A 24,194-nucleotide genomic window follows, 5' to 3' on the forward strand; every position below is an offset into this window, starting at 1 on the left:
GGAAGCATCTAGCCTAGAGGAAGTGACATTATCCTAAGAGTAATGGAAAGCTAAAGCAGAGCTTTATAATTAATTCTGTGTATATGGATGCTATGTCTATAATAGATTGCATATGGGCAAGCCTGAAGAAACACAAGACCAGATATTTAGGTTTTATTATTCAGAAAAGTGATGATGATGGTCATGAATAGCATAAAGAATTTGAGAGAGAATTGGCCATACTGATATTAGTGTAGACAAGGGAATGAGGAAAAAAGTAAAATTAAAAACAACTGTTACAAAGGTTTAGATTTAATTTTTTGAAATCATCTGGAAGTGAATTCTAGAGAATGATCCAAGTTGAGAGGTTAGATAGATGTGTGTAACATGGCTTTTATTAAAATTTATGCATTTAGATATTTTCTCCACAGAAGAAAATTACTAAAGTAATTTGCAAGTCAGAAATGAACTTCTAAAAGTAAGCTCCTTCTTACTTAATATTCAGTGCAGGCACGTGAATCATATTAGCATAGTAATTATGATTTTAAAACTTTAAGTTTTTGGCAGGAAAGGGTGTTTTGGATTAACATATGGTATTTAAAGATTATTTCAAAATTTCCAGAAAACAAAGTTTTTGGTGACTAGAACAGAGTACATACCTTTAGGGTGGCTATTACCTTGGAGAGTTTCAGACTAATGAGAGATACTGAGTGTTACAAAAAATAAACAGACCTGGAAACTCTTAGTTTTGACTAGAGAACTTCACCTTATCCTTGTTATTATGCTGATCCAAGTAATCTTATATCCTTTGTAGTATTCTTTGCCCTTCAAGTTTTTAACTAATAGGATAATTCATCTACTTATTCCATACTTTGTTTCAGCCTTGGCTTACAAGGCCCAAAAGCAATTGAGAAAAGTTACAAAGTCCAATAGCATTGAAAAATAAAATATGAAATGGTCAGGGAGAATGAAAAATAGGACAGAAATATGATGAAGTCATGCATAAGTATATAAGTATGCATAATATTTATTCCTGTGCAGTTGTTAAAATTTTACTGAATGTTAGCTATGAGCCTTCTATGGTTAATGAAAAGAGGAAAACATAATCTATTACAACAGGGGTCCCCAAATCCCAGGCCATGGACTGATAGTCATCTGTGGCCTGTTAGGAACTGGGCCTTACAGCAGGAAGTGAGCAGCAGGCGAGCGAGCGAAGCTTCATCTGTATTTACAGCTGCTCCCCATTGCTCGCATTACTGCCTGAGCTCTGTGTCCTGTCAGATCAGCAGCAGCATTAGATTCTCATGGGAGTGCAAACCCTACTATGAACTGCGCACGCGAGGGATCTGGGTTGCGCGTTCCTTATGAGAATCTAATGCCTGATGATCTGAGGTGGAGCTAAGGCGGCGATGCTAGTGCTGGGGAGTGGCTGCAAATACAGATTATCATTAGCAGAGAGGTTTGACGGCACAAAGATCATAATAAATCAATTGCTTGCAGACTCATATCAAAACCCTATCAGTGAGTGGCGAGTGACAATTAAGCTGCATTTGGTGGCAGGCTTTATAGTGGCAAGTGAATTGATGTACTTCAGTTGTACAGCTGCATCTAATGGCAGGCTTTAAGTCAGAATCCGACACTTATTTTAGTCCGTGCATGGCCCGCCCATTATTTTGTCTACCACTTCCATCCGCGCCTCTTTCCCGCACTGTGCACTTGTCTCAGTCACAGTTTTGATAAGCCCACAAGCTAACCCTAGCCAAAGTGAGTAAAAAACAAACGTTGCTGGAGCGCTTCTTTGAAAAGGGGGAGAGACCCAATGATTAGACAGCAGAAGACTCTAAGACTCTAAGACTGCTAACGAAAAGAAAGCTGCAGTTAAAAGAAAATACCAAGTGTCCTACTTAAATTATAGGTTCATTGCCACAGGTGATTCACATTCTGCAAGTCTGCTTTGTATAAAATGTGGCGACCGGCTAGCCAATGAAGCCATGAAACCTTCAAAACTGCTTCGCCACATGGAGACCAAGCACCCTGCATTAAAAGACAAGTCTTTGGAGTTTTTCAAAAGAAAAAAATGTGAACATGAAGAACAGAAGCAATTATTGAAGGCCACCACTTCATCAAATGTGTCTGCATTGAGAGCATCATTCTTAGTGGCTAACCGCATTGCTAAAGCTAAGAAGCCCTTTACTATTAGTGAAGAGTTGATCCTGCCTGCTGATAAGGATGTTTGTCGTGAACTTTTAGGAGAGGCTGCGGTTCAGAAGGTGATACGTGTTCCTCTTTCGGCTAATACCATAACTAGATGAATTAGCAGAGGATATTGAGGCACAATTGTCAAAGAGAATTAATGAGTCACCGTGGTATGCAATCCAGGTTGACGAGTCTACCGATTCTGACAACAAGGCAACAATGCTTGCTTTTGTGTGATATATTTTTCAGGAGGATGTGCATGAGTATATGTTATGTGCAATTTTGTTGCCAACCAACATCACAGCTGTAGAACTATTCAAATCTTTGAATGATTATATATCAGGAAAACTGAATTGGTCATTTTGTGTCGGGATATGCAGACGGAGCAGCTGCCGTGACTGGATGGCTTTCTGGTTTCACTACTCTGGTCAAGGAGGTCGCTTCTGAATGTGAGTCTACACACTGTGTCATCCATAGAGAAATGCTGGCTAGCTGAAAAATGACACCTGAACTTAACAACGTTTTGCAGAATGTGATTAAAATTATCAACCACATGCTCTTAACTCACATCTGTTTGCGTGACTCTGTGAGGAATTGGACACAGAGCACACACATCTTCCCTTATACACAGAAACGAGATGGCTTTCTAAAGGTAGATCACTGACCAGAGTTTCTGAGTTACGAGAGCCGCTCCAGAGATTTCTTTTAGAAAAACAGTCACCACTGGCCGCACATTTCAGTGACACAGAATGGGTTGCAAAACTTGCTTACTTGTGTGACATATTCAACCTGCTCAATGAACTCAATCTGTCACTTCAGGGGAGAATGACAACTGTGTTCAATTCTACAGATAAAGTGGCTACATTCAAAGCCAAACTGAAATTATGGGGGCGACAAGTGAACATTGGGGTTTTTGTCAAGTTTCAAACATTAGCAGAGATTTTGAAAGAGACTGAGCCAGGGCCTTCTTTTTCCCAGCTGGTGCATGATCACCTATCTCAAAATGATCAAAAGAGTTTGAGCATTACTTCCCAACCAGAAAAGACCTCTGAATTGGGAAGGAATGGATCTGCGACCCATTTGTGAATAAGCCAGGTGAATCAACTTTGTCCGTGCTAGAAGAGGATCAACTGCTTGAGACTGAGGATGACGGTGGCCTTAAAAGTATGTTTGAGACAACTTCAAATCTCCATACGTTCTGGATTAAAGTCAAGGCAGAATATCCTGAGATTGCCACAAAAGCACTGTAAAGCCTGCTTCCATTTCCAACATCCTGTCTTTGTGAAGCAGGGTTTTCTGCAGTGACAGCAACCAAAAGAGATTACAGAGTAGACTGGACATAAGCAACACACTTCCGGTGTCACTGTCTCCCATCAGCCCCCAATGGGACCATCTATTTGCAGGAAAACAAGCTCAGGGCTCCCACTGATTCCGCATTATGGTGAGTTATATAATTATTTCATTATATATTACAATGTAATGATAATAGAAATAAAATGCACAATAAATATAATGTGCTTGAATCATACTGAAACCATCCCTTCCCCCCTCCCCCCAGTCCATGGAAAAATTGTCTTCCATGAAACCGGTCCCTGGTGCCCAAAAGGTTGGGGACTGCTGTATTACAAGATATTTGTGAAGTTTTCGTAAAAGTTCACATAGGAGCTTTTACTGGAATACTGAGACCTATGAGAGAATTATTCCCATGGATTAAGATAAAACAACACTATAATGGTCTGTATCCTCAACAATATTCTTGATTTATAATAACATAATACAACGTAATATAATATCACTCTTCTAATGCTAAAATTAAATTTACTAGGAATTCACACTATTCACAGTATTCATTTAACAGCCTGGCTGGAACCATGGACAATGTTGAGAAAAGGTAGATTTGTGCTTTCCAAAGTGTATTCATCAGAACACTCATTTTATAGGATAATAATAAGTGTTATGCCAGTAAAGAGTTCCAGGATCATTTGGAATTTCTAAGATTAAAAAATCAAGCAGAATTTTTATAGTTATATTCTTTAGCACTTTTATTATGTAATATGTTAAAATAATAATAATTAAACGATGTTAAATGATTAAATAATAATTAACTTGATTATTATAATTAAATTAATTAAACTTAATTTCTTATAATAAATAAATAATGTTAAAGTCCAAGAGGAAGTTTTATGTAGTATTTGCAAACAATTTTGAGGGGATTGTCTAGCCAGACCAATGTTTTAGGAGACATTGTTTAGAAAATAATTTTCCAGAAGAATAAAGGTAATACAAGCTAGTCCTCCATGAATGTAAAGAAGTTTCTTAAGACAACTGAACAACAGAGAGTTTAATATTGCATCTATGTGGGGCAGGTATTCACTGTTGCTGTTGAAAGGCAGGTCCACATTCTGTGTAGGGTTGACATTTTCCAATAAAATCTACAATATGTGCCTGAATCATAGATGATGGCTCAAACTTTGCCCTGAAGTGGGCCAGTGTAGTACCTTCAGACAGGTTCAGATTTTCTTCACTAGTTCATAGGATTCTATGGTTTGGTGGCTTAGCAGAGAGTGGCAGCAGTTTTAACTTGAACATACTTTAAAATAATCACACCAGTTGCCTATTGTATCCATTAAAAAATAAAACCTAGTAGAGTACTATCAAATGACTAGTTTTAGCAGTATAACTTTCTTACGTGCCTTCTAAAATCAATTTAAAAATATACCTCGGGGAAACTAAGTTTATCTGTTATACAGAATGGTTAGAAATAAGCCAAATATTGGAAGACCTCTACTAAAAATAATTGGGTTTTAGAGAAGTTGTTTTTAATCGTTCTGATAGAAAATATCTATTTTTCACAATAACCAAAATATGGAAACAGCGCAAATGTCCACAATGGATAAATGGATAAAAAAGATGTGGTACATATATACACAATGGAATATTATTCAGCCATGGGAAAGGAGGATATCCTACCATTTGTGACAACATAGAGGGACCTTGAGCACATTTTGCTAAGGGAGATGAGTCAGTCAGAGAAAGATGAGTACTGTATGATACCCCTTATATCTAGAATAGAAAAAATTCAAACCTGTGAAAAACAGGAAAATGGTGGCTACCAGAGAATGGGAGGTGGAGGATAAGATTGATAGTACAAACTTGTAACAATAAATAAGTCACAGGGATCTAATGCACAGAATAATGAATAGAGACAATAATATTGTACTATAATTATGTAATTGATAAATATCACTACAGAGGCAACCATGTTACAAGATATCTATATATCAAAGTAATAGACTATATACATTAAATTTGTACAGTGTTACATATCAAATTTATTCAATTAAAAAAACAGGAAAAATTAGATTTTTTTTTCTATTGACACTTCAAGGTTTGGCAGTAAAATTTTAAGAGTGCAGAGGCTGCAATTTAGACAAGAGAATAGTAGTAAATCCTTTCAAAAGCACAGGTATTTGCATTCATTCAAATAGATTATGACAAAATTATTTCTAATAATAAATATTTTTCTATTCTTAGTTTGCTGCATTTAAGTGAGTACTTACAGATAACAACAAAAACAGATGTGTTAGGTTGCTGGCTGTATAACTTACTAATCATACAATAGAGTCTTAGTTGTTTGTTAGTAATAATTGAATTTATCATATATAATCTGTGCTAAAATGATAAAATTGGACTAAATAATCTCCCGTAGGTTGGTCATCTAAAATTCTATATTTTCTCTGCCAGTGTGTTAGCCTTCAAGCTTGGATTTTGAGTTACTCTTCTCTTAAGGGTTTCATAATTGCTTCCTCAGCCACTTTGCTTCTCTTAACAATGAAAAACTTAAGTTTGTTATTTATGAATAAAATTTGAAATGGCATTACAAGTTCAACAACTATCCTAAAACTAATTTCAAAAACATGAAAAAGTACTTAGTAAGATTTCTGTATTCTTCACTTCTTAATGTTCTATGCCAATTTCTGTAGAAATCTATGTAAATCTGTTTAGCACATTAATTTAAACATTTTTACTATTAAGAATAAATTAACTTGTTATAAAATAAATAATAAAAGGAACAGTTAATGCTGCTTGAAAAAAAATGTAGCCTTCGTTTGGCATTCTCAGATATTGAAAAATAATCATTGTGAAAAGAGTGAACATTCATGTAAAGTTTCATTTCTAGTTTATTTACCTTGGGACTCTATATTCCTACTGTGATTGAGAGAGATTATTTCAAGGTTAAGTAACTTTCAGGAGGTTTGAAATAAAAATGAAGAAAAAGAAGTCCAAACAAACTCAGATTTATTTGTTCTTTTTTAAAAGCTAATCATTAAAAAATTAAAAAGGAAAAATAGTCAAGTATCAGATACTTTCTGAAAGTTTTCCTCTATTATGTGGAAAACATTTGAATATGCATAACTTATTGAAGCCCTACTATACCTAGAACTTGAGAGTTATGAAGAAAACTGAGTGACCTGGAATCCTAAGCAAAAATTAATTTTAGTGAAAGAAAAGTTATTTTGATGATAAAACTGCTAATGTACTTAACGGAATTATACAAAAGAAAAATACACTTTACAAGAAGATATATAGAAAAGCAAATGATGGAAGGGGAGGAAGGTATTTTGAAATATATTTTTTGTGGTTAAGAGTTACTTTATTTATTTTTTTTAATTTTTAAGTTTTACTTTAAATATATATTGTACCTCCTTTCAAAGACTTTACTACCAGTAAGCTGTTTCAAGCATCTGAATAACAATACTGTGAGGAAGGTAGCCCATTTTATTACCTACATTGCAGGGACGAAAATGGAAAGAAAGTTGTCTGTAGAAGGAATGTATTTTGTTACATAGAATAAGCAACTATAGAACAGAAAGCAGCTTCCTGACATTAGTTCTACCTGTATCTAATTTGTCTAGTTTACTTACTTTGTGCATTTTCTACATAAATAGAATAGTTGCATTTTTAGTAATGAGTCTAAATACTCATGTATTTAAAAAGCTAATCATCAATATTTAGAGGAAAAACAACATTGAAGGTACATGAAATATGTTTTTATTTTCTGGCAGTGGACTGAAACATAAAGCTGAATGAAATGACCCAAATTACAACATTACATCCAGTTTTCATTGTAAAGCAAACCTAGATTGCATCAGAACCTTGAAAAAATCATGGGAACTGTTTCAGAGGGGAATCCCAACCTTTATTTTAAGGGAGGGGGAGATGTGTTGGAGGGGAAAATCTCATATAACTATGAAAAGGTTGAGGGCTTCTGCTGTGATCCCTGAGGACATTTGAACTAAAAGAAACATCTTATCAGATTGGATAGTTTTCAGTTTTTGTTTTCAACCTCTCTTCTTATTTGTTTTACAGTGGATGGAACTGAGGTTCAACACTCTGGCAAAATGCCCACACTGCAAAAAAATGTAAGTTCTGTACCACTGGAAATACTGTTGGGAAATATTTGAGAACAATTTAAAGAGTTCAGAATTCTCACTTAAGTAAATTTTGATGTTAAGACATACTATGGGATGAATGCATGGTTAATATATTTATGCTTTTCAAGACTAAAAAAAGACATCTTTGAACTGATTAATATATTCCATTTTGAAATTGAAATGATTGGATCTATTCTCTAAAGGTAAATCAACTTACCTTTAGACAAAGTGAAAATTACTAAAATTATCAGTAACCTGGTAATGATTTTCAAATGTTCTAAGTGGTTATAATCTGTTGAAAATAATGTAAAATTTATATTTTTAAAATGGACTGTATAAAAAAATGGACTGTAATCTTGGAGAAAACCAAATTTTGGGGGGTTTATAATGAGGATGTTGGATGGCAAAGTTTTTATAATTATTTATCTCTCTTCAGTCAATTTCTCTGTATTCCTAAATGGTGTACCTAAGGAAAATAACAAAAGGCAATATAAAAATGGGAGAAACTAGAAGACATTTTGATTAAAGACATTTTATGCCATCTATGTTGATAGACCCCAAGTCACCCTAAGAATTTTTGACTTTCTAGGAGAACTAATAGGACTTAGTATACAGTTGTACTCACAGCTTTATGGTGAAAGTATGCAAAGCAAAATCAGCAAAAGAAAAAGGCATGTGGGGCAAAATCTGGAGGAAACCAAGAGCAAGCTTCTAAGAGTCCTCTCCCAGTGGAGTCATAACAGGACTTCATTCTTCCAGCAATGAATTGTTACAACATATGTGAAATGTTTTTGACCAGAGAAGCTTATTAGGTCTAATTGGAGCTGGTCACATAGGCACCTGCCGCACAGCACATGCCACAATTCCATACTCCCAGAAGGAAAGCAGGTATTTGGAATAAGCCATATTGGTTGTACAAGTAATTTAGGCATAGCAACCCACTCTTATCAGTAAGGGAATAGTTAGAACTTTTTTGAAATCTAAGTTCCCAGGTGTCAGCCAAGGGCTTACCTTACAAGCCAACTTGTCTAAGGATAGCAGTGTTAGGCCTGCTATACTCTTTTCTGCACAGCATCTATTTTGATAATAAAATTCAAAAATTACTGTTTTCCACTTGCATGTGTGGAAAGTAAGCAAAGGAAATTAGACTGGAATGTTTTGATAATTAGTATTTAAAATAAAAAATATCAGCTCATAGATACATTTTTGTGATCCTTAGAATAATATAAATACTATATCTATTTTGAGAGTAAAGTAATCCTAAGAGTGGTTTATAGGAGGAAAGAATTTAAAAGTGTCTGCGAAGTAGAATATATGTAATAAAATATCACCATTTATTTGTGCTAGATCTGATTCCAACTAAATATAATCCTGTGAGAATAACTTCTTTACAGCACATTTCTAGCTTCAAAGGAACAGATATTTCCCTTTATATTTATTTGTGAAATTAATCATATGAATGCTTAACTTAGCTGAATCCAGGACAAGTCTGTACATGGAGAAGCAAAGTGGATAACCCCAAATAAGTGCACAGAAAAATATATACTTCAGGGACATACCAAATACATGTGTGTGTGAATATGTCTGTGAATAATCCATATTTCTGTATGTTATCTGTATTTTCACAAAAATGAAGGCAATTAAATTTCATATATCTTTACGAAGAACATTAAATTGGATTTTAAAAATCTTTTAGAAAATAAAAAAAACTTCTAATGATTAGCAGATTGTGTGCTAAGCACAGTGATTGTTGCTTTGTGTACACATATATATTAGCTGTAATCTTTACAAAAATCCTGGATAGCAAGAATTATTATCCTCATTTTATAGATGAGGAACTGTTAGAAAGGATAAGGATTTTGCTCAAGTGATTTGCTTGGTTGGTTAATTATTTTAGAACAATGGCAATATTTTGCTAATAATAAAGAAGTATTGAATGTCTAGATATTCTACCATTGGTTAAGGTATCACAAGACTGTATTAATGTGGAGAAGAATTTATCAATTACTTAAGAAACAACTTGCTTTGAAATTCACATGAAATAAATCAGCTTAAATATCATTCTTAGAGGACTGTGTATAGAATTGGAATCACATGCTGAGCTTGGAAGGACTTAGGGCATTCATTACTTATTTGAGCAAAGATGCTGTTATTACATGAACACTCATGGGTCATATCTAGATTTCTTTTCTTTTTGAATGTTTTTCTTAACAAACTGATGAGTCATCTGTTGAAGTAAGATTCTGAGATTTTTATTTCTTTAAACTCAAATAGCAAATGTCCTAAAATTATTTTTAAGTTATAGAAGTTACTAAATCATTGCTATGAAACTAGCGTGCTATTTTTATATCTCACAAAACAAGTGGGGAATACCTTCCCCCAGGGCTCCAGAGACCAAGAAGCATTTTTTATCTCACTGTTTTTTATTCATGCAATCACTGAGGCTATTGTAGCTGAAGGTGAGGTTTCTCTTTCAATTGGGCAGCTTGTAGCTACTGCTGGGCAGGAGATGTAGTCCTAGCATTCTGAAATGACAACTTGGACGATATTTCCATGAAGATGTTTTAATGGACTTAAGATTAGCAGACATGATGATTTAATCCATGATAATTATCAATGAATATCATTTCTCCTACATCACTGAGGTACTTTGGGGATCTCTTCCTGTCATTTTAATCAATAGCAGACTCATTCTCAGAAGTTATCCTTTTATTTTTCTGTTTAGTGCTTTCTTTTATAATTATTCATTAATTCAACGTCCTGTGCTAGGTACTAGGTGCTCAAAATAAAGATATAACCTTGCCTTCAAGGGACTTAGTCTTGTGGGTATACAGAAGAGAATAGACAACTACAATAAAGTTTTAAGTGCTTTGGAAGGGTATACCCAGCATGCTCTGCTCTGAAGAGCCCCTAATCCAGACTGGAGGGAAAGGGAATGTGAATGAAGGCTTCCAGGAAGGAGGGATGTTAAAGATGACTGGGAATGATATGAAAAAACGGGCCAATGGTTCCTTGTAGAAGGAGCAACCTGTGCAAATGTATAGAGGTACAGAGGAGTCAAAGTATAGGTGTGCTATGAAGGAAATGAAATAGATAGGGTTTAATGTGAAGGGACAAAAGAGAGATTGGGATCAAGAATGACCTTGTATCTGAGAGGCTGTAGAACCATTCACTAAGATAGTGAATGAAAGATCTAGAAGAACTGTGTCCAGCAGAGAGATGATAAGCTCATTATGAATGTAGGTATAGAGAGACTCTTAGGTTTTCTAGATTGGCTAGATCATCATCCCTTGAAATTCAGATCCATCTACCTGCTTTTCAAACCACCAATCTTGCATCAATATGGTCATGGCTTCTTCCTTCCTTTACCAAGACAACTGAGAGCTGAAAAAATTCTATGTTGATTAGCTCTTTACAAATGTAGAGCTTTACATTTCAGCTAAACCCTTGCTTGATATTCCCTATTTAAGTGTCCTTGATTAACTCTCTCCCCCATTCCTCAAAGTGGTTATCTCCAGATATTTTCTGTTCCTCTTAAACCCCCATCCCTCATACCCTCTTCTTTATCTCAGCAAATGAGTTGCCTTCTTCCTGTCTCTCTCAAATATTTGAGGCTATCTGTGAACATCCTCATCTTCACACTTCCTACCTATAAACATTTTTTTATATCTATGCTCACTTTATTTCTTCTTCTCAAAGGGATGCATGTCTCTTCCTTTCAAGGCATATCTCTTTAGTTCATCTTGGCACCGTATTCCTCCAGGAGTAAAGTAGAATTAGTGTCAGTCCCCACTAGGCCACTGAATTTGCTCTGACAAAATTCATGTCCCAATTGCAAATTTTATTTTTTATTTTTTAAGTTTATTTTTAATTGAAGTTTAGTCGAATTACAATGTTGTGTTATTACTGCTGTACAGCAAAGTGACTCACATACATATATATACATTCTTTTTCATATTCTTTTTCATTATGGTTTATCCCAAGATATTGAATATAGTTCTCTGTGCTATACAGTAGGACCTTGTTGTTTATCCATTCTAGATATATCAGTTTGCATCTGCTAATCCAAACTCCCAATCCAACCCTCTCACCACTTGGCAACCACCAGTCTATTCTCTATGTCCCTGATTCTGTTTCTGTTTCATAGATAGGTTCATTTATGTCATATTTTAGATTCCACATATAAGTGATATCATATGGTATTTGTCTTTCTCTTTCTGATATACTTCACTTAGTATGATAATCCCTAGTTGCATCCATGTTGCTGCAAATGGCATTATTTCATTCTTTTCTATGGCTGAGCAGTATTCCATTGTATATATGTACCACATCTTTTTCTTTAAATCTTTTTTTTTTTTTAATATTTATTTATTAGGCTGTGTCGAGTCTTAGTTGTGGTGCTCAGGCTCTAGAGCGCTTTGCAGCATGTGGGATCTTAGTTCCCCGACCAGGGATTGAACTTGTGTCCCCTTCATTGGAAGGTGGATTCTTAACCACTGGACCACCAGGGAAGTCCCTGTACCACTTCTTCTTTATCCATTCATCTGTCAACATACATTTAGGTTGTTTCCATGTCTTGGCTATTGTGAATAGTGCTGCTATGAACGTAGACATGCATATATCTTTTTGACATACAGTTTTGTCAGGATATATGCCAGAAGTGGGATTGCTGGATCATATGGTAGTTCTATTTTTAGTTTTCTGAGGAGCCTCCATAATGTTTTCCAAAGTGGCTGCACCAAATTACATTCCCACCAACAGTGTAGGAGGCTTCCCTTTTCTCCACACCCTCTCCAGCATTTGTTACTTATAGACTTTTTAATGATGGCCATTCTGACTGATGTGAGGTGGTACCTCATTGTAGTTTTGATTTGCATTTCTCTAATAATTAGCGATGTTGAGCATCTTTTCATGTGCCTGTTGGCCATCTGTATGTCTTCTGTGGAGAAATGTCTTTTTAGGTCTTCTCCCCATTTTTCAATTGGGTTTGTTTTTTTGTTGTTGAGTTGTATGAGCTGTTTGTATGTTTTGGAAATTAAGCCCCTGTCAGTCGCATCGTTTGCAAATATTTTCTCCCATTCTGTAAGTTGTCTCTTTGTTTTGTTTATGGTTTACTTTGTTGTGTAAAAGCTTGTTAGTTTGATTACATCTTATTTGTTTATTTTTGTTTTTATTTCTATTGCCTTGGGAGACTGACCTAAGAAAACATTTGTACCATTTACTTCAGAGAATGTTTTGCCTATGCTTTCTTCTAGGAGTTTTATGGTGTCATGTCTTATGTTTAAGTCTTTAAGCCATTTTGAATTTATTTTTGTGTACAGGGTAAGGGCATGTTCTAACTTCATTGATTTACATGCAGCCGTCCAACTTTCCCAACACCCCTTGCTGAAGAGACTTTTTCCTATTGTATGTTCTTGACTCCTTAGTTGAAAATTAATTGCCTGTAGGTGTGTGGGTTTATTTCTGGGCTGTCTATTCTGTTCCATTGTTCCATATGTCTGTTTTTGTGCCAATATCATGCTGTTTTGATTACTGTAGCTTTGTAGTATTGCCTGAAGTCTGGGATGGTTGTGCTTCCAGCTTTGTTCTTTTTCTTCAGGATTGCTTTGGCAATTCTGGGTCTTTTATGGTTCCATATGAATTTTAGGATTATTTGTTCTAGTTCTGTGAAAAAGGTCATGGGTAATTTGATAGGGATCACATTAAACCTGTAGATTGCTTTCCATTTCTTTGAATCACCTTCAGTTTTCTTTATTAATGTTTTGTACTTCTCAGCATATATGTCTTTCACCTCCTTGGTGAGGTTTATTCCTAAGTATTTATTTTTTGGGTTGTGATTTTAAAAGGTATTGTTTTTTTACATTCTCTTTCTGGTATTTCATTGTTGGCATAAAGAAATGCAACTGGTTTCTGTATGTTAATCTTATATTCTGATATCTCTCTGAATTCGTTTATCAGTTCTAGTAGTTTTTGTGTGGAGTCTTTAGTGTTTTCTATATATAGAATCATATCATCTGCATATAATGACAATTTTACCTCTTCTCTTCCAATTTGGATACCTTTTATTTCTTTTTCTTGTCTGATTGCTGTTGCTAGGACTTCTAATACTATGTTGAAGAGAAGTGTGAGAGTGGCATCCTTGTCTTGTTCCAGATTTTAGCAAGAAGCCTTTCAACTTTTTGCCATTTCATTTTATATTGGCTGTGGGTTTGTCATGAATAGCTTTTACTATTTTGAGATATGTTACCTCTGTACCCACTTTGGTAATAATGTTTATCATGAATGGATGTTGAATTTTGTCAAATGCTTTTTCTGTATCTATTGATATGATCATGTGGTTTTTGTCCTTTCTTTTGTTTGTGTGGTATATTACATTGATTTGCATATGTTGAACCATCCTTGTGAACTTGGGATGAATCCCACTTGGTCGTGGTTTATGATCTTTTTTATGTGTGGCTGGATTTGGTTTGCTAATATTTTGTTGAGAATTTTTGCATCTACATTCATCAAAGATATTGGTCTGTAATTTTCTTTTTTCATGGTGTCTTTGTCTTGTTTTGGTATCAGGGTGATGGTGGCTTCATAGAATGTCCTTCAGAGTGTTCCTTCCTCTTTAGCTTTTTGGAAGAGTTTGAGAAGGATCAGTATAAGTTCTTCTTTGTATGTTTGGTAGAATTCACCTGTGAAGCCATCTGGTTCTGGACTTTGGTTTGTAGGGAGTTTTTAAATTCCAGATTCTATTTCATTTCTAGTGACTTGTCTGTTCAAATCATCTATTTTTTCTTTCAGTTTTGGTGGGCTGTATGTTTTTAGAAGAATGTTCATTTCTTCTAGGTCTTTGAATTTGTTGGCCTATAATTGTTCATAGTATTCCCTTGTGGCTTTTTGTAGTTCTGTGGTATCAGTTTTTATGTCTCCTATTTCATTTCTTGTTTATTTGTATTCTCTCTCTTTTCTTCTTGGTGAGCCTGGCCAGAGGTTTGTCAGTCTTGTTTATCCTTTCAGAGAATCAACTCCTGGTTTTATTAATTTTTCTTTTTTTTTTAATCTCTGTTTTGTTTATTTCCTCCCTGATCTTTATTATTTCCTTTCTTCTGCTGACTCTAGGTTTGTTTGTTCTTTTTCTAATTCTTTTAATTAGAAATGTTAGGTATGTTAGGTTGTTTATTTGAGATTTTTCTTGTTTTCTGAGGAAGGCCTGTATCTCTATGAACTTTCCTCTGATAACTGCTTTTGCTGTATCCAATAGGTTTTGTATGGTTGTGTTTTCATCGTCATTTGCCTCAAGGTATTTTTTTATTTTTTACTTATTTTTAAATTAATTTTTATTGGAGTATAGTTGCTTTACAATGTTGTATTAGTTTCTACTGTATAACAAAGTGAATCAGCTATACATATATCCCCTCTTTTTTGGATTTCCTTCCCCTTTAGGCCACCACAGAGCACTGAGTAGAATTCCCTGAGCTATACAGTAGGTTCATATTAGTTATCTATTTTATACATAGTATCAACAGTGTATATATGTCAATCCCAATCTCCTAATTCCCCCCAACCCCCTCTTTCCCCCTTGGTATCCATACATTTGTTCCCTATGTCCGTGTCTCTATTTCTGCTTTGCAAATAAGATCATCTATACCATTTTTCTAGATTCCACATATGTGCATTAATATACAATATTTGTTTTTCTCCTTCTGACTTACTTTACTCTAGGTCCATCCACGTCTCTACAAATTATCCAGTTTCGTTCCTTTTCATGGCTGAGTAATATTCCATTGTATATATGTACCAAATCTTCTTTATCCATTCCTCTGTTGATGGTCATTTAGGTTGCTTCCATGTCCTGGCTATTGTAAATAGTGTTGCAATGATCATTAGGGTGCATGTGTCTGTTTGAGTTATGGTTTTCTTTGGGAATATGCCCAGTAGTGAGATTGCTGGGTCATATGGTAGTTCTATATAGGTATTTTGTTTAAATTTCATCTCTGATGTCATCATTGACCCATTGGTTTTTTAGTAGCATGTTGTTTAGTCTCCATGTAATCATTTTGTTCTCATTTCTTTTTCTGTGGTTAATTTCTAGTTTCATGCCATTATAGTCAGAAAAGATGCTTGAGATAATTTCTATACTCTTAAATTCGTTGAGGCTTGTTTTGGCCCTAGTATGTGATCAATCCTTGAGAATGTTACATGTGCCCTTGTTTTTTTTTGGATGTCATGTCCTGAAAATATCAATTAAGTCTAACTGTTCTACTGTATCATCTATTATCTCTGTTGCCTTATTGATTCTTTGTCTGGAAGATCTGTCCATTGATGTGACTGGGGTGTTAAAGTCTCCTGCTATTATTGTATTCCTGTCAATTTCTCCCTTTATGTCTGTTAGTATTTATTTTATGTATTTGGATGATCCTGTATTTGGTACATATACGTTGATGAGTGTAAAATCCTCTTCTTGTAGTGGTCCTTTTATCATTATATAGTGTCCTTCTTTATGTTTCTTTATGGCTTTGTTTTAAGTTCTATTTAGTCTAAGTATTGTGATCCCCACTTTCTTGTCATTTCAGTTTGCATGGAATATCTTTTTCCATCCCCTCACTTTCAGTCTATTGTGTTCTTTGCCCTAAAGTGAGTCTCTTGTAGGCAGCATATCATAAGCTCTTGTTTTTTTTTTATCCAATCTGCCACTCTGTGTCTTTTGATTGCAGCATTGAGTGCATTGATTTTTATGGTACTTCTTGATAGATATGTATTTATTGCAATTTTAAACTTTGTTTTCCCATTGATTTCATATTTCTTCTTTATCCCTTTCTTTTTCTTTTTGTTTTTACTTTTGTAGCTTGATGATTTTCTTTTGTATTATACTTATGTTCTCTTCTTTTTGGTTTTTGTAAATCTATGGTATGTTTTTGATTTGTGGTTACCCTGTTTATCAACTATGTTAACCCCTTCCTATATCTACTTGCCTTAGACTGGTAGTCATATTGGCTCAAACACATTCTAGGGAAAAAAAATCTACATTTTCTTACTATCCTCCCCCATATTTTATGATTTTGATGTCCTCTTTTACATCATCATGTTCATCCTTTTGCTGTTCATTGTGGTTATCATAACTTTCACATAAAATTTTTTTGATTTTTTTTTAATCTGTGTACTGGCTTATTTAAGTAATTTATTTTCCAATTGTGATTTTCTCTTTTCTATAGATTCTTACTTCTTTTCTATTTAGAGAAGACCTTTCAATATTTCCTTTAGGATAGGTTTAGTATTGCTGTATTCTTTTAGCTTTTGCTTGCCTGAGAAATTCTTTGTCTCATCTTCTATTCTAAATGATAATCTCGCTGGGTAGAGTATACTAGTTTGCAGATTTTTCCCTTTCAGGACTTTGAGTATATCTTGACACTTGCTTTTGGCCTGCATCACTTCTGTAGAGAAATCAGCCTTTTGGGGGTTGCCTTGTAATTAACTCTTTGCTTTTCTCTTGCTGCCTTTAGAATCTTCTATCTTTAACTTTTGCCATTTTTGTTATGTCTTGATGTAGGTCTGTTTGGGTTTATCTTGTTTGGGACCCTCTCTGCTTCCTGTACCTGGATGTCTGTTTCCTTCTTTAAGTTTGGGAAGTTTTCAGCCATAATTTCTTCAAATACATTTTTGATCCCCTTTTCTCTTTCTTCCCCTTCTGGAATCCTTATTATGCATAGGTTGGCATGCTTTATATTATCCCATAGGTCTCTTACATTGCTTTCATTTTTTTTTCATTTGGCTTTCTGTCTTCTGTCCTGATTGCATGATTTCCATTATTCTATCTTCCGGGTCACTTATTCGTTCTGCATTATTGTGTTATGTATTACCTTTAGCTCAGCTCTCATCTCTGCAAATGAGTTTTCTAATTTTTCTTGGTTCCTCTTTATAGTTTCTAGTTCCTTTTTACAATACTCTGCATTTCTGTTGATAGCCTTTCTTAATTCCTTCAGTATTTTCATTATCTTCTCTTTGAAATTTGTATCTATTTGACTGAAGAGGTCTGCTTCATTGTTTGTTCTTTCAGGGGTATACTCTTGGTCTTTTAACTGGGAGTGGTTCCTCTGCTTTTTTGTTTTACTTATATTTCTCTTACTCTGTGAATTTAGGAGAAACAATTATCTACTGTGGTCTTGGAGGGCTATTTATATGTAGGGTTGTCCCTGTGTAGCTTGTGTGGGTTTAGTATGTTTGGTGCAAGGGCTGTTTTTAATATGGATGCCTGTTACTTCTTTCTTCAGTGTGTGCTGGTTGTTATTTCCTTGATAGGGGGTGCTGGTTTAGGTTGCTGGTTTCTGGTCTTGGGGTTTTTGGCAGCAGGGAGTGGCTCAGGCACACCCCCTGGGGCATGCAATGGGAATGGAGGTGGCTTACAACCACTCCTGGAGTTCAGATGGGAGGTAGTGGGAGCCCACAACTACTCTTGGGGTCTGGGAGGGCGTCGGTAGGGGGACCATGACCACTGCTGGAGTCCGGAAGGGCATCAGCAGGGGCCCACGACCATTCCTGTGGTCCAGAGGGGAGTCAGCAGGGGGTGGTAACCACCCCTGGGGTCCGGGAGGGTGTCGGCAGGGGCCCAGCGACCACTCCTGGTGTCTGGGCAGGCTGCAGTGGAGGCTCAGGACCACCCCTGGAGCCTGTGCAGGCAGTATCCTGCCTCTGTGAGCACGTGCACAGGGAAAAAAGCTACAATCCAGGTCCCGCCCCTCTCTAGTGCAGTCCCCAAACAATGGCAACTGGCCTCTAAGGTGGCCCAGGCTTCCTTGGCGTACATCCCCAGCAGTGGTCACACTGGATTCCAGCCCCCCCCGCCAGTCTGTTTCTACACAGCCAACCCCAGTCTTCTCCCTGGTTCTGATCTCCAAAGCACGAGTTCCAGCACACAGTCCCTGCCAGAACCAGAAGATGGGCGTGCCAGGCTGGGCTGCTGCAAACCGGCTACTAGTGTTGTCCTTGGAGGCTCTGAAGATCCCCTTCTGTCCCGGCTGATCTCCCCACTGCTGAAAGGGCTTCCCAGGGTGCAGGAAACTTTCCTCTTTCACAGCTCCCTCCCAGGGGCACAGGTCTGGTCCTGATTCCTTTTTCACTTTCTTCTTTCTTTCTTTTTTTTTTTTTTCTGTTTTCTTTTTTCCCACCCAGTTACATGGAGATTTTCTTGCCCTTTCAGCAGTTTGAGGTTTTCTGCCAGCATTCAGTATATATTCTGTGAGAATTGTTCCATGTGTAGATGTATTTTTGTTATATTTGTGAGAGAGGGTGAGCTTCATGTCTGAGTACTTTGCCATCTTGATTGCTCTCCCCACTTGCAAATTTTAATAGATCTGTTCAATCTTCATTTTCTTGTTTTCTCTTTAGTATTTGGTTCTGTTGATTACCCTGCTTTTTTTCCTTAAAATTTGTTCTTCTTTTGGTTTCAGACGTCACTTTCTCCTGGTTTTCTCCCACTTCTCAGAACATTCATTTGCTATCTCCTTTCTTGGTTCCACTTTCTCTTCCAAGTCATTAAATATTGCTATTCTCCAGGATTGGAACCTAATCACAATATATCTGTGCTTTCTCATATGTTTTTATATCATTTATATGCCACTAAATCACAACCAATATACCATTAAATTACCCCAGATCTCTCTTTAGACCTTCAGATGTAAATATACAATCTGTATTCACCATTTGCCTGTAGTTATTTCAACCTGGTGTCCCATAGGCATCTCAAACAGAATATATCCAACTTGCCCACCCCACTCTGCAAACTAATCGTCCTTATGTATTGATGAATAGCTTACATTAATGAATGTTTTGCTATCTGCTCAGCTGACCAAGCCAGAAATCTGAGTGTGTCTTTATTCACAGTATCCAAATGGAAACAGGTCCTGTCAATTCTGTCTCTTGACATTTCAATTCTGCTCTCCTATTCTTACTATTTCTATTATATATAGTTCAAGCATTCAGGATCTCTCACCAGGACTACTGCAATAGCTTTCTAATTTATCTCTTGGTCTTCAGCCTTATAGTTCTCTTCCAGTTTATTAGAGTAAAGGTCTCCAAGTGAAAATATGATTTCAAACTCTCTGGCTTCAAACCTTTTAGTAGCTCCCAAATTCATGGCCATAACATACAGCTGTGCAGGTTGTATATTGCACAACCCAAGGAGGTGCTGTTGCCATTGCTATTTTAGGTTTTTCTATTAGTGCCATATGAAGTATGCTAAGGAAAGATATTTTCTACTTATTGACATAAATTCATCATATAGACTATTACAGGCCCATTGCCTAAAATCCAAAATCAAACTCTAAACTTCTTATCAAGATTTATACAACCCTCCAAGTTTAGATATTTGCCTAACTTCTCTAGTGGTATCTTTATTATGTTTTCTTCTACCTCTACACACACCACCAGCCTCAACAAATTCTTCTACTTCCATAAATATACAAGAGAGTTTCTTGCTTTTGTCCCTTAATCTCCTGCTAGGCCTGGAGTGACCTGGCTCATCCCTTTCTCATTCCTGTTTACTTGGAAAACAACTACTTAACCTCACAGATTAGCTGAAAATCCCTTTAATTTTACTCACTTACAGAAACCTTCTCTGGAAGAAAGGTTATTTTGCTGCTTGTTCCTTGAACAAAAGTATTATTTTTTCTAGCTGAACAATGCTACTGTTAGCAGCTAAGATGACGTACTCTCCCATCTATTCACATCTTACCCTGTCCTTAAGCTTCACCTAATAAAGCCTTCCCTGGCTACCTCATCTGAAAATTGTGCTTAAATAACACTGCTTGGCACCATCTTTATTTTCCTGGTGTCCTTCACAATGCTAGTGTTTCACAGGGGAGTGTTATGAAGGGGAAGGTAAATAATTTGAAGGGTGAATAATCAGATGTTTGAGAAAACTTGCATGATCTTTTCCTCTTGGATAGTCAGTGTCCACATTTTTGTATATTAGAAGCCCTTGACTTTCACATCCAATAATATGAAAGACTAGTTAACTATTACAAATATCCTTTTAAATGCATTGTTCAGCTCATATGAAAGTTAAGAAAGTCCCCAGGGAACAAAAATGGAGAGCAAATGACCACCAGCGCTGTCCTAAGGGTATTTATCAATACTAGGGACCCAGAGACTAGGGTTTCAGTGTTCAAATGAAGAATGAGAGAGAAGGTCTTGTTCTTGCAGAAGGTGGAGATTTGGAATACCATCCCTCCCCACCCCCAATAAAGGACTATTCTTCATGAATAGAGTAGGTCAAGGAAAATGTCCACCAGAAAAGGAAGAATACACATGGAAATTTTTATAAGAACAGTGAATTTCAGGTTTATATTTTACCAGGTTTATATGGTATAAGGAAACCCAGTCCCAGAAATCATTTTAAAGTGGTTTAAGATTGGTATCATTCTACGGAGCCTAGGAAAAACAAATGAAAATTCTCTGTGGATGAAGACATTCCTAAACCATGCCTGCTAGGATTTCTTATATTAAGGTCTGTCAAAATAAGTTCTCAACAAAAATACCAACATGAGGAAACAAGATACAATAAGCAGAATTGACATTGATAACAAACAGCATAATTAGACTTCTAGGAACTTCAGATATTATAATGTTAGGTATAGAATATGTTATAACCATGTCTAAAATGTTTTTTTTTTTTTTTTTAAATAGAATTAAGAGAAGACAGATAAGAGTCTATAAGAAATGACCTGAGCACATACAAAAACCTGTACATGAATGTTCATAGCAACTTTATTCTTAACAGCCTGAAACTGGAGACAACCTAGATGTCCTTCCATGGCTGAATTGTTAAACAAACTGATTTACCCAGACCTTGACATACTATTCAACAGTCAAAGGAATGAACTATTGTTCATCTATGCAACCGTTTAGGTGAATCTTTGGGAATCTATGCTGAGTGAAAACCAGTCACACAAGGTGGCCTACAGCATGATTCCTTTTATATAACAGTTTTGAAATGACAGAATTTTAGGAATGGAGAACAGTTGCATGATGGTGTGGTGAGTACAGGGGGTGGGTAGGCAAGAGGGAGGTGAGTGTCGTTATAAAAGGATCCTTGCAGTGATGGAACTCTTCTGTATCTTAACTGTGGTGGTGGGTACATGAACCTCCACATGGGATAAATTGTACAGAATTAAATATACACATACACACAAATGAATATAAGTAAAACAGGAAATATGAATATCAGTGGATTGTATTAATGTCAATACGCTGGTTATAATATTGTACTGTAGTTTGCAAGATGTTACCACTGGGGGAAATTGGGTAGAGGATGAATGAGAGTGCTCTGTATTATTTCTTATAACTGATTTTGAGTCTACAATTATTTAAAAATAAAAAAATTAATTAACCCAAACAATAAGCAGGCAGGTTTTGAAAGATACAATAAAACTTCTGGAAATTAAAAATTACAGAAATGAAAATACAGTGGAACAAGCTAAACAGCAGATCAGGTTAAGTTGACAACTAAAGTTGTGGATTGGAAGATAAAGTAAATTACCTAAATCCATCAGAGAGGCAAAGATGAAAATAATATTAATAGAAATAAATATAAGAGCATCTGATATATTTCTGATCTAGAAGGAAAAACTAGAGAACGGGATAGAGGCATTTTGAAGAGATAATCCCTAAGGATTTTCAGATCTATGAAAGATATGAACCTGTAGATTCAAAAGGAACAATGAAATCCAAGCAGAATAAACAAATATGTTATAGTGAGATTACAGACAACCTAAAATAAATAGAACATATTAAAAGTCAGATTTTTAGTGTGAAAAAGATAGCAGCAAATGTCTCAACTGCAACAATGGAAGCCAAAAAGTTTAAAAATACTTCAAAGTTCTAAGAGAAATTAACTGTCAAATTGTCTAAACCATCACAGACTAATGAAGGTAAAATAAAGATATTTGCAAATGCAGAACCAGCTAACCAGCAGTAACAACCAAAACAGACTGGTTACCATTCTGATACCCTCACTAAAAAATTGATAAAAGATAAATTTAGGGAAAATATCCCTGAAGAAATTTCTGCTATGCAAGAATAAGAAAGTATAAACCAAGAAATTCTAAACATTCATCAGGAACACTAACTATATAAAATATCAAAAACATAATAGTAATAGTATTAATGCTAACAAATTGGGAGAAACAAAAATAGAATTGAATTGAAATATTGGGACTTCCCTGGTGACGCAGTGGTTAAGAATCCACCTGCCAATGCAGGGGACACGGGTTCAAGCCCTGGTCCAGGAAGATCCCACATGTGGAGCAACTAAACCTGCGAAACACAACTGCTGAGCCCACATGCCACAACTGCTGAAGCCTGCATGCGACCCCCTAGAGCCTGTGCTTTACAACAAGAGAAGCCACTGCAATGAGAAGTCCGTGCACTGCAACAAAGAGTAGCTCCCGCTTGCCTCAACTAGAGAAAGCCCACATGCAGCAACAAAGACACAACACAGCCAAAATTAAATAAATAAATAAATAAATAAATAAATAGATAGATAGATAGATAGATAGATAGATAAAAGAATTGAACTGAAATATTGAAGAACAAGAACATGTAAGATGGGAGTGGAATGTTTAGAGTTAAAGCTTTCTAAGATCTTTACATTTATTGGGAAGATAGATTTACCAAATGATTTTAGTTTTTAAAAGGTATGCATATTAAAAATTTAAGTGCAAGTGCTAAATAAATAAAAATAAATTGTAAAACTTTCTAAATAGTAGGTAGAAAATGAAATAACAGAATCATAGTCAATCCAAAAGAAGTCCAGAAAAGGGGGTAGAAAAGCAGATAGAGAAACAATAGAAAACCAAAATAACATAGAAGGGATAATCAATATATATTAGTTGTCAGAATATATATAATTAGACTAAACTTGTCAATAAAACTTGCGAGAAATTATCAGACTAGATTTAAGTACATCAGTATGCAATTTGAAGAAGAAACACATGAAATATGAGAACATAGAATGAAAGTAAAAGGTGAAACCATGAAACACTAACCAAAAGGAAAGATATACCAGGCAAACACTAACCAACAATAAAATAGCAATAGTAATATTAGTTAAAATAGCAAAGACTGCTGTTCTCTTTTTCCTTGCAGTAGAACTGTCAGTCTTAATGGACACCCAGCTGGAGACTGCATTTCCTAACCTCTCTTGCAGGTAGTTGTGACCATGTGTTTATGTTAGGGCCAATGGAATATGAACAAAGTGATGAATACATCTTCCTGATACTCTCCTTAAAGACAAAAACTGTTTGGCCTCCTTTTCTCTCTCTTCCTCCAATTACTTGGAAAAGGAAACTGTAGCAGAAGACTTGTTACCATATTGAGTCAATGGCAATCATAGAACAGATGTAAAAAGAATTATTATCATTATGGTCACTTCATCAGAAATATAAATTTTGAACTTGAGGGCAAAAAATAATCTAACTTTGAAATATGTAAAATAAAAATAGATAATTATAAGGAATCTGCTCTTGTAGATCGACATAAATACTATTGACTGAAAAAAAATGCACAATGTGAGAGTTGTGAGTTTTTATTGGGGGCATAATG

The 24,194-nt window shown here is 35.6% G+C and overlaps 1 protein-coding gene across 1 annotated transcript in view; it reads left to right on the forward strand.

The window, feature by feature from the left end:
• PIP4P2 (phosphatidylinositol-4,5-bisphosphate 4-phosphatase 2) overlaps window positions 1-24,194 on the forward strand; it is an 84,124-nt gene that overhangs the window by 53,930 nt on the left and 6,000 nt on the right. Inside the window, exon 5 of the mRNA XM_007177493.2 lies at window positions 7,546-7,598. Within this exon, the coding sequence (XP_007177555.1) occupies window positions 7,546-7,598 (53 nt within the window). The remainder of the gene's footprint in view (window positions 1-7,545; window positions 7,599-24,194) is intronic.

The sequence above is a fragment of the Balaenoptera acutorostrata genome, chromosome 17, assembly GCF_949987535.1.
Source record: "Balaenoptera acutorostrata chromosome 17, mBalAcu1.1, whole genome shotgun sequence".
Classification (NCBI taxonomy): domain Eukaryota; kingdom Metazoa; phylum Chordata; class Mammalia; order Artiodactyla; family Balaenopteridae; genus Balaenoptera; species Balaenoptera acutorostrata.